The sequence below is a fragment of the Tigriopus californicus genome, chromosome 8 (assembly GCF_007210705.1).
Source record: "Tigriopus californicus strain San Diego chromosome 8, Tcal_SD_v2.1, whole genome shotgun sequence".
Taxonomy (NCBI): Eukaryota; Metazoa; Arthropoda; class Copepoda; order Harpacticoida; family Harpacticidae; genus Tigriopus; species Tigriopus californicus.
The window spans coordinates 11,761,037-11,772,457 of record NC_081447.1 but is presented as its reverse complement, the minus strand read 5'-3'; the positions used below and the strand labels follow the sequence as shown (position 1 = coordinate 11,772,457).

General features: G+C 37.6%; 1 protein-coding gene across 2 annotated transcripts in view; it reads right to left on the bottom strand.

The window, feature by feature from the left end:
• Window positions 1-2,655: 2,655 nt before the first annotated feature.
• The window catches only part of LOC131885355 (uncharacterized), an 11,205-nt gene continuing 2,439 nt past the window's right edge, over window positions 2,656-11,421 (bottom strand). For both annotated transcript variants that reach the window (XM_059233383.1, XM_059233382.1), the window contains exons 2-16: window positions 8,124-8,283; window positions 8,003-8,034; window positions 7,880-7,928; window positions 7,006-7,026; window positions 6,880-6,930; window positions 6,660-6,802; window positions 6,451-6,514; window positions 6,281-6,379; window positions 5,986-6,069; window positions 5,850-5,882; window positions 5,706-5,757; window positions 5,592-5,632; window positions 4,992-5,182; window positions 3,351-3,495; window positions 2,656-2,907 (exon numbers count right to left, since the gene is read on the bottom strand). In XM_059233383.1, coding sequence (XP_059089366.1) covers window positions 2,762-2,907; window positions 3,351-3,495; window positions 4,992-5,182; window positions 5,592-5,632; window positions 5,706-5,757; window positions 5,850-5,882; window positions 5,986-6,069; window positions 6,281-6,379; window positions 6,451-6,514; window positions 6,660-6,802; window positions 6,880-6,930; window positions 7,006-7,026; window positions 7,880-7,928; window positions 8,003-8,034; window positions 8,124-8,217 — 1,245 coding nt within the window. In that variant the 5' untranslated portion in view covers window positions 8,218-8,283 and the 3' untranslated portion in view covers window positions 2,656-2,761. The remainder of the gene's footprint in view (window positions 2,908-3,350; window positions 3,496-4,991; window positions 5,183-5,591; window positions 5,633-5,705; window positions 5,758-5,849; window positions 5,883-5,985; window positions 6,070-6,280; window positions 6,380-6,450; window positions 6,515-6,659; window positions 6,803-6,879; window positions 6,931-7,005; window positions 7,027-7,879; window positions 7,929-8,002; window positions 8,035-8,123; window positions 8,284-11,421) is intronic.

Here is an 11,421-nt window from a genome sequence, read left to right as displayed (position 1 = left end):
TCATTGAAGCTACGAAAACGTCTTAGTGCTCTCCAAATGTCCAACCTCCAACTAAGGAGAAACTACCTTGACCTTGTTCAGGTCTATTAATTCCAAAACCAGAATGACCTTATTGACCATCTCTTTAACAAAGCAAGTGAAGTCCATGGAAAGGGGAATTTAGGGTCAACAAAGATTAACTTTGTCCCAAAAGCCGCATGGTTGAATGCAAGAAACAAAAAAATATTCACCAAAAAGTTGATGCCACTTCGGAACACCTTCTCTACTAGTGTTCAAACTGCTTAGACTCTAGGCATTTTCAAGCATAAAATCGAGAAGTTGCTCGTTTTAAGTGCATACTTTCAGCCGTTTTCTTTAATTTTCAGTTGAAGATGAACTTGAGAAATATTTTATGGACATGAACCTACATTCTTGAATAAATTACATAGTGTCTAAGAATCACAAAATTGACGTGCAAATGTGTGGACGGCTTCCATAATTCATGACAGCCTACAGAAACCCAACTCACAAAATCCCCTTGGGTCCAAATCAGGACTAGATCCTGAATCCAGAAGCAATGCAGTTCAGTCAAGAAAAGACTGTCAAAAGCAATTTGGCAACGAGACCCAAAAGAGGTACTTACAAGGCCTTTGGGGATATAGCTCTAAAAGCTCTCATGATGGGTTAAAGTTTGTAACTTTCTCATATGAATACTTCCTATGACAAAGCTTTTAATATACTTGTTCACGTAGTTAATTGGCTAGAGTAGTGGTTATAAGTGTCCTCTATTTGTTACGCCTTGTACATTTTCAGAATACCAAAAGCATAAGCTCAATGACCCTAAAGGTTCAATATCCGTTTGGACATTGAATACACTTTCGAGAATCCCGACTAGTATGAACCATAGAGTCCTTCTCTCTTTTTCCAAAGTTCCTCTGCTATGAAATTTGTTAACCTCTAATATTCGTAGGGAATGCCTAACCTAACTATTGATCGGTTAACAAGTTGTAAGTCAGCTTGGACGAGTTCCTAAGCAAATTCTAGATCAATCATGCAATCCAGTCCTAGTCACACCTACCAAATCTGAATCGTTGATGGGCCAGAGAGGCCATAAATTTAAAGGAAGAGAACCACTCTGCATGTTTCAATTGATATGACTTTATTTGATTTATTTGCTGAATATTACTTTCTCTAAAGATCTTAGAAAAAGTCTGCAAAAATAGGCCAAAATAGAAAAAGAAATGAAATTGGATTGCCTCTCTAAATTTATGATGCCTTTCACTGCAACAAAACGACTCATCAGTTCACACGGTGGTTATATTTTCTGGTTAAGTGTTTGCTCAAATACCAAGACATCTAGAATGTTTTTCTTTGTCAAAGAGACAAAAGGAACAGCTTTTGTGAAATACACATGTTTAAAAGTAGCTCAGATAAGTATGTTAAATCACTTAAAGTGCATTAAAATGCACCATTGTCAAAAACGTAGTCAATCAGTATTAAACATACTCTTAGTTATGTATTGACGTAAAATTTCATATACTTCTATTCTGCAGATGCCTAGATATTACAACTTAAAGGTTGCGTTTTACGCCTTAAAAGATCGAAAAATGGCCTAATTATGTTTCCAGTTATTCCCAAGGAATATGATTGTGTTTTTCAATGACACGACAAAAAATGATATTTCGCCATTTTCTTGAAGATTTCTTTAATAGCAAAAAGCAGCAAAGAATGTCGCTTAAAACTTACAAAACATGCAAAATTGCCTTTCATTTTACTTAAGTGCCAAAAGCTACCATATCCTATTGTGTTCCCAAAATATCTGAACGATACCTGTGACAGTTTAATTTTCCAAATTGTCACTTTTTGCAATAATTAATTTCTACGTACAAGCGATGTTTTTATTGAACGTTAATAGAATTTTGTCAAAGTTCAAGATTAAGCTTCATTGAAGTTGCGATTGACAAGTATGGCATCAAAATTTTGAAATATTGGCATTAAGTAACTTTTAAGTTATATTGCAAACTATATTCGGGCTTTTCTACCTGCTTGAGAAAAGTGAAAAAATTTCATTTTTATTTTAGGCATAGAAAAAGCTTATTATATTTTTTGGCAATTGCTTTAAGCTATAACCGGAGCAATTTGCTGTCAAATTCTATGAAAATGCAATCTTTTAAAACGAGATATCTTATAGCTTGCTCCATGGATCTGAATAAAATTTTAGTTGGAAACGCACCTAAGGTTACTTCCAACATCTATTGATTACGTTTGTAAAAATTCTATCTCTTTGTAGGTTTTAATTGGATTAATATTCTAATCTGAGCTAGAATCCAAAATGATTTTTTACAAAAAATGTTTCTTTTGTTTCAATAACAACGAAAATCATTATCATAAGTCATGACATTTGCAAAAAATCTTTATCAGTATTGTGAGTAACACCGTGTTCACGTAACCCCAGCCAATATCAAATTTTTGGAATTTGTGCTCTGCACATCACCAAGGAATATCTTAAGTAAAATTTGAGCGAAGTTTAGTGTCGTATTGATGTATCATGTAGCCATTGTGGAACACCAAGGTTTCAGACAAGCCAGTCTATGGTTTTGAGATGGATGTATAAATTTTGCTTGATTCTTAACGAATGCATGAAAGAATCCACCACATGATAATCACAAGCAAACTAAATGTGCACAATCATTTTATTAAAAACACACAGTTCAAACTTACAGCAAGCGATAATATTTATAATAGGACCATGATGGCCAAGGGTGGATACAATGAGCCATGTTCAGCAATCTTGAAGAGCGTAGTTCAGGTGAAATCCAATGATGCCGCCAGGGAAGGCCTCTTGTTCATTTTCATTAGCCCCTGCTATTGCACCTGTCACCTCATCTGCATCTGTTTTGAAAATCACTCGAAATGGGCGTTGTTGAGCTGAAATGGAAAGGTATGGCGTGATTTGGATTATCACCATTTACAATGTAGTTATGGCCGAGCTGAATGTATTTTGGTCATATGTCTCATCAAACCGGGATCAGTCAGTGGGGTTATTGCTGTCGAAATGACACCCAATCACGTAGACAGATGTTTCTGGTTGATGTTTTTCAAACATTTTGCATTTTTTGTACTACGTATGTAATGCATAACGTAAATTTGCGTTCCACTTAATGTCATCGACAAAACGAATGTTCATTTGACTTCCAACGTTCATTGTTGAATTAAAAGAACTAATCTTCTTGTTAAAAATAACACTTCCGGAATCGGCCGAGCTTTTTCAAAAAGGTCTTAAAATTTGATATGCATGCATTCAAGGTAAATCGACTTTAACCCTAATGCAACGGTTTTTCGTCTTTGCCATTAAGTTGAAAAGAACTTACTGCAAATGGATTGTGTGTTCACAATTCCTCCAACAGCACCAGCAGCGATCGAGAAGCTGAAAAATCTACCGCAGATCCGATTATGACTTATAGCTGAAATGGAACCCACCACAAACGATCCATCGTCCATTTCAGCTCCACCAATCTGAAAAGGTATAACAATATGTAGCAATTAGAGTGTCTGATTTCCCAATCAAATTTTATTTCTCCGAAAGAGAGAGATAAAGAGTCATTCCTAGGAATTCCCGGGAACATTTGAGAAACGACGTGCAACGATAATCCTACAATAAACGTTTAAATGAATGTAAAAACCCAAGGTGTTAAATACATGGTGAGATTGTGGAAAAGTTCATCTGTGGATCGGGCACAAAATTAGAAATGAAACAGAAGAAGTACGATCTATTTTCTTAAAAGTATGCTTGAATCCCACTTTGCTTTCATGAAGCCACATCTTTTGCGGGAACTTGTTAAGTAGCTTTCAATATTCATTTATCAACCCATTCATAATCATCAAAAAATATGTTTTAATAGTCCGGATTCTTGCTCGTCGAGATGTTCTTGGGAATCTCTAAAATGTTCAAACATTCCCTATTTTCTCGGTGTGGGAGCCAATTTCGAACCAACCATTCGGCCTTAGGACCCACCCATAGAAAACCATAACTAGAATGCTTAAGTTCAACAGGAGTTGTACCGCATGAGCATGTTTTCAGGTCAGCTGACGCTGGTAGAAATGGGACAAAGATATTTCGTTAAATCTCACTTCAGGCAAGTTGAATTATTATCATGAAACGTTTGTTATTCCTCTTTAATCTTAATTTCTTTTGAATCTTACAAATATACAGGTAGAAAGAGTGGTAGAATAATAAAAACATGCTTTTTAGGGCATAATACACGTAACATGTCAAAAAAAGATTTGGACATTAGTAGAGCAAATCATGTACTCTATTGATTGCCCTTGTTTAGCAACGCATCTCGAAAATCTCGAAAGTGTAACAAAATGTATCCGAAATTGCAACGCAATGATGAGGCATTCGGAATTTCGTTTCAATCTCCCAACAATGTGCTTGAATGTGGGCGACATGATTGCGCCTATACGTAAGTAAGGTAATTCCGACACCTCTCGAGGTCAGCCTGAACCCAGGCTTGTTCCTGGCGTTTCAGTTAAGTGTTTCCACCACATGGATGAAAACTTTAACTTGAGCCCCAATTCAACCCCTTCAAAATTTCGTTCTTAAAAATGTGGTGGGACAACTTACTCAAACCCGTTTTATGAAGCGTGTTGGACGAGAGCAATTGCTTGACAAGGAGTCTTATTAGGGGTTTCTACTCTGAATTTGGACGAGCCGTCAACGATTAAAATTTGCACCATAGTTGTCCTAAGTAGCTTGACTACGAATGAAACATTTTTTCCACCAGCGACAGCTGAGACGAAAACATGCGATCGCAGCGCCCTTGATCGATCTATATATGAAGTTATCTATGGACCCACCACACGAAATCAAAGCTTTTGTTTCTTAGTGGTAGTTGGTATTTTGAATAATGGATGGGCCACGGCTCGTGGATATTGTCATGTCTATGCTCACAGGTGTCGGGTCATTATCACGCGCTTTGTTGTTTATTTTGTGGAAATTGCATTGTTACCTGAAGATAATCTTCAGAACAACCTCCGTCTTGGGTGCCGGCGATTGTTGCGTCTGAAGTGAGGGAAAGACCAAATGATCCCTGATCGCCGGTCATCCCCGTTCCAGCAATGACAGGTTGGAAGCAAATGGCACATTTGCCCGGCTCTTGACGAAAGCACATTGTATAGCATTGGTTGGACAAGTGAGTCACTACAACGGATAAGTTGAAGAAAAGTTGGTTAACCAAGGCTACCACAATATTTAAATCATTACTGGGTCATGATGTGGAATCAAGTTGTTTTGCTTGAAAGATCATGGTAAGATGAAACGAAGATGGACGTTTAAAAAGCAGAAGTGCAAAGGAAATATTTCTGAAAGAATTGTCTTTTAACGCTTTGCAAATTGGTATTATTTGTAAAACCTTAAATCCAGCATGTAGCGCATACTACTACATCAAGGCTGGAAAGATGTACAATGATTTACAACATTAAGAGTTCGATTTGATATCGCCCTTTTCGCTAATTTAAGTTATGGAATGCAGAGCTGAGTTAAAACAATATTTTCTTGAAGTGTTGATATTAAAAAACCAAAGCGGAGACACTTCAGCTTTAGTGCTTACCAGAATCAGTTACTGAAGTGGCCGTGGTTGGGAAGTTAAAACTAGAAAATTGAAGCAAAATAAATTGATTGGGAATGTTTTTGAAAGCCATTATTTGGACTTGTATCCACTGACCTTGAAAATGTTCCAGTGTTTCCTTTGAAGTACTGAAGACATCCGTCTGGACCTGTATGCACAAAAACCAGAAGATATTTTCAATGCCGATTCTGAGGAAAAGTAAAAACAAAATGAACAAATGGCTTTAAAAGCAGTGCTCACCTCCATTTTCATCTCCACACGCATATTGAGTCACTAAAAGCATCAAAAGGCAACTTTGAACTGGCCCTGGGGTTTTACCTCGTTTCCTGTTACTTGGTTTTCTTTGCCAAAGTCCTCAACAAAAACATTTTCGTACCTTTGATGTCAAATTGTCGAGTTGTTCCTGTTCCACCAAAATCGAATGATGCCCTATGACATTGGTCCGAAGCATCCACAATCACTGTGTTTGGATAGATATCAGATTAACACATCCATTACGTGTGAAAACTGTGAATTGCAAAATATCGCTTGCACGAAAATGGATAGTAATCTTCAAAACCCTGTCGATCAGACATACAAAAATGCATTAAACTAAATTTTGATAAAAAAGAGCTGAAATTTCACACTTTTCAGTCATTCATTTTTTCATTCTGTAAAGAACTAAAGCTTACTATGTTGGTCGGTATTCGTCCCACAAATAACGGGAGAGCCCATGTTTCCCGGGGAGGTTATGCTGAAGGAGTCTGTCGTGCAATCTCCGATAGCGCCTCCTAAAATGAGTCAGAAATATCCGTGCAAGCAAGACTATTGGGTTTCTAAATGCGAAGATCGATGTGCTCACCGTTGTTAGTTGCTGCTGCAGCACCTACTACGGTCCCAAGAGCTGGTCCAGCAATTGAAAAGGCCTAACAAGAAGCAAAATCAAAGAAATATATTGGCAGGAAACCTTCAATTGTCCATCTATTTAAATTGGGGCAAAAAGCGAGCTTTCAAATAAGGACCAACATTCTCTTGATACTAAGGGCACTTGAGAACCCTGTTTTTTCTTACTGTAAAGTCCAGCCGTATCCGACAGATGTTGGGGGAGGTTTTGCAGATGGTGAAGGTGCAAGGATCAATAGGTGGAGCCGTCGTGGTACCTTGAACCAGATAGGTGCAATTTTCCGAACTGGTGCTACCGCAAGACAAGATGACTATAAAGGAAGAAATAGTTTTGGTCACACTGGTGAATATGAGAGCTCTATTTACTTTTTGAGCCTCGACGTCTTACGTATACAACAAACGCCAAACCCTTGGGCACAAGTTCCACTTGAGGATCCACCTTAAATGAAACATTGACAGAACAAAGGGTAGTGAAATCTCGAAATATCTGTTCGTTAAATAGTTTTGATCTTACCTCTGCTTTCACATTCATCAGCTTAGTTGTTAAGAGAGATAATCGTGGTTTGAGAGCTAATACCTTGACAATTTCGTTAGACAACAGAGCTTGAGAAGTCTTTCATATGGTTTACATACATACGTACATTGCACATAATGATGGCTTGAACATTCTTCATGCAAATGATAAAATGCAAGGTAGAAATTTGAGCATTTTTGTACAGTTTTGTGCCGATAAGGCAGCCTCCATGTCAACGCTACTTGAAATCGTAATGAAGACATCAAATAAGGAAGGCAGAAGTTGCCACTAATCAGTCGAAAAGGGGATTAAGTCAAAAAAGTGAGATTGTTGACCACAAGACCGAAACTAACAAGCCAGAGATGCTTCCAACGGCAAGGGAGGGTTGTCATTGGTGTCATCAGCACAGGATGCAGTTTCAAAAGCGAACTTTCTGAGACTCTTTGTTATGCAAAAAGAAAGCGAGGACCTTGTCCAAGGTTAAGATTTGGAATGAATGCGTGTTTTTTTCTCTTTGACTGGGACAACGCAAACTGATTTTAATACAAGTGAATTGACATCAAATGAATCCTTCTGATAAAAGAGCCTGCCAAATAATTAGAGCCAAAAGGCCAATGCAAAAGGTAATAATGGGCATGAAATAAAGAATAGTTGCGTAAGATTAACAATCAATGCCACAATTTTTCATTGCAAAGATTTCAACTTAGTTCAGTGCTCTATCAGTTTCAGTGTTAACTATATATACAAGCCTTCAATTTTCTTCCCCATTGTGTAATTCTTGTCCTTTTTTATTGTGGTTGACATTCTTGAATCTTGCGCTGATGCAATCCAATCAATCAATGTGTTAGCTCTCATAAAGCAAAGCCCTCTCCACCTCTGTAGCAAGTTCCATTTCTAGATGAAGATCCAGTGCACACCCCATTCTAAGGGTAAAAATAGAATCATTGATGAAGCAGTAACAACTCAAAGAACACTTGGAATTAAATGCATTTTTTACCGGAAACGTTACGACTTGGAAAATTGAAAACACTGAAATCAAAATTTAGGCGTTGTATGACGAAGACTGTTTGGTACATACATGATATTAATTTCCCGAAACAAAGGCGATGTCTACTCACATTTCCCATCTCTTGTGGAATTGGATGACGTTGAAGCCACATGGTCTATGTTCAAAACCACAGACAAAGTCAAAATCGCGAACCAAGTGCTCATGTTGTAGGGATGTTATCAAGCCAACGATTAAAGGTGAACTGAGGTGCCTCTTGAAGAATTCGATTTCTTTGACAAGAAAGAAAATGTTATGGAATGGAAAGCCAAATCGAGCGGTGCAACAAGTGCATGCCTGCATTTGTTGTGGAAGAGCGCCCTCGTGATTGAAATCCAAGTCCCTATTACTGAGCACAACCACTAAGTGGGACGCAATTATCATTGAATGCATGGCCAAAGGTTTAGTGTCCAATCGGTTAATTTGTTACATTTTTCTGCATTCTTCTCTGATTTAAGCGATTGCAAAGTAGTCTTATTTTCTTTATTATCTTCGCGCTTCTAGACCATCTTTCAAATGTCATTAAAGGCCATTAAACTAGCATTGGTATTTAAATGTGTTACATGCCTGCAGTAGATAAAAGCGTCAATTTAGGATTGGTGGTTTCCTCCAATTCAAATGAGCGAAAAAAATAACCTTAAAAGATGAATTAATGTACATTAATTTGCCCGGTTCTAATTCTGAGCCAAATGCTCGACCTAAACACGTTCGCGCGATAGAAATCGCCAGAAATCTATGTTCCCGCGAGATACGTCGCAAAGGCCCGTGCAAGATAATTTGGGAAGCTAAACGGAGGTCAAATGATTGAGAAGCCCTTGAACACAAACTTATCGAGAATCAGTTACGATTTGAAGTTCAACCGGGACACATCTCTATATCATGGGTAAGTTTTCGCTTTGATTTTGATCTTTCGCTTGGTTACTATTGAGAACTTACATCCATCTCTCAAGACTAGAATAAATTTCTGAATTTTTTTTATCTACACTGTACTTCACATATTTAGTCATTAACAAGTTTTGGATAAGTACTTGAGAGGAGCAATGCCAGAAAATTGCCCCAGCTTTGAATCTTATTCAACACGTGTTGTATTGCTGTCAAGTCATCGAGCACTTTAAATATCCCATCGATATTCCTTAAATCTTAAATTTAAAAAAACTTAAAAATTGGCTCATTTTGGCTCTTTAGACGCTCAAAAAGGGCATTTTTGCCTTTTTTATGAATACGTTGTGTACCAAAGACAATCGCAGTTTTCAAATGCATGAATAACGTCGATTCTCTTGACGATGGCATATTCCTTCACATTCAAGCTTATTTATATTATCCAACATTGTGAGATATTCGTCGCAATCAAAACAAAAGTGATGCATGCCTTTTTTTATTTCTGGAATAGGGACATTTTCAGAGCTCAAATAGTTTTGCCCATGTTATGATTGGTACATGGTATATGGTGGCACTCGTCTTTTCGAATTTCCTAATGGCTGTTTTTCATTTATGAGTTTCGAATAGTGGTTGTGTAAGAAGAACCGTGACCCTCAATTTATCTTTATTGATGAATGATGACAACTTTAGGCACCCAGAGTTGTTCAATAATTGTGAGTAAAACACGTAGCATATTTAGGGCAATGGTAAAGGTTGTATTCCAGGAAATTTGTTAGCAAGCAATCTCAAATAAGAGTACGGACAAGAACGTTTCGATGTTCTTCTAAATAAATTGCATCCAAATTTGAATATGATCATCTAATTTGGTTGTCGAATAATTCTTTTACCTTCAGTGTTTCCATGTTCATGTTAGCCATAATCACAACGTAAATCAATATTGCGCTGCGAGTTCATATGATTGGCGTTTGTAGTCTGCTATTAACCGTAAAATCTGTTGAACTGCAGTCGCTACCCATTATATTCTGTTCACAACCCACAGCAAACTTGTTAGAGTCATAACTTGTAGATGCCATTGGATTTGCCGCGTTTCTGGATATCATTGCTTTGACCATGAACAACTGGAATATGGACGGGGACGCTTGGTTTGGGAATTAGCTTTTCGCGATTGAGTTAACGCATTATGTTCTTCTTCAAATGAGAATGGTCCCAGGCTACAACAATTACTCATTTCAATTTTCAGCTTGATCGAGCGACTGGATCAAAAGTTATGCCGTCTCAAAAGGCACTACAAAGCTCTTCAATGAATGAACGAACTAGCCATCTTGTGGTAATTGATTACCACAAGAGGGCTAAGTCATTCATTCTGTGCTCTGTTATGTACTGCACTTTGAGAGGGCATAACTTTAGACCCAGTCGTTTGATTGAGCTGACATTTGAAATACGCAATCGCAGGGATCTGAGGCCAGCCTTATTTGAAGAAGAATTTAATTCATTGACTCAAATTTTCAACCTTACCATTCCCGTCCATATTCCAGTGGTTCATGCTTTGACAAAGCTTCCGCTGATATTTTGGCCTTCACTTTTAGTATTAATCACTTCGACTTGTTTTCATTTTTTGATTTGTGGTTAATTTCTTTATTGGTTCATGCTGGTCGAAGGGAGTGAGCCTTGCCTTGCTTGTGAAGCCGGCCAACACATCGTCTATTTTTCCAATAAGCAGTCTCGTCTCCGTATTTGATTGGTCCTTCAATCCGTGGATGTAGATTTACCGTCTAAAAGTTTTCTTGAGAAGAGGCGTGGAGCAGAATTGAACTGGAAACATTTTTAAAAAAGTAACCTCTACTCCATATCTCTTTCCATAGATTTCGAGACACTGGATGTCGGACGACTGACCGCTAAACAGTACATTCAACCGGTTTGTAATCAATTCCCAGGAGACCATCCATTGTACTGTTTTACCAGCCCAGTGGTCAGTCGTCCGACATTCAGTGTCTAGAAGTCTATGCTCCTCCATAAACAAATTATTAACATCCATTTTATTGTTTTTATTTCAAATGTTCCACCACTCAATCAAAATATAGCTTCTTTTCGTGCTTTAAATGTTTTAGGTTCGTTCACCTACACGTTGCTGGTTCTTATTTTCTCAATTTGTGGATCATTGTCCAAAAACGAAACCAATAATAATTCGAGGCAGAAAAGTACGGTGCAACATATTCTAATCATAATAGTGTGCCTTTTCCCCCCATTGACTTTCTAGTCTCGAAGATTATGTTATTTTTTGCTCATGTCAATTTTTTTATTGTTTTCTCTTACAACTGTCAAATGCACCAACAGACACGCATCATGGTAGAGCAGATGTTCCGCTCCTTCCATGAGTTTTTTCGGCAATCTTTCCCTTCCACCAACCCTTTTGTATTAAGATCAAACGACATCAACAACAGCACTTATTTGTGTTCCCTTTTAGGACTTTTTAGTCTTTTCAACATCGTCAC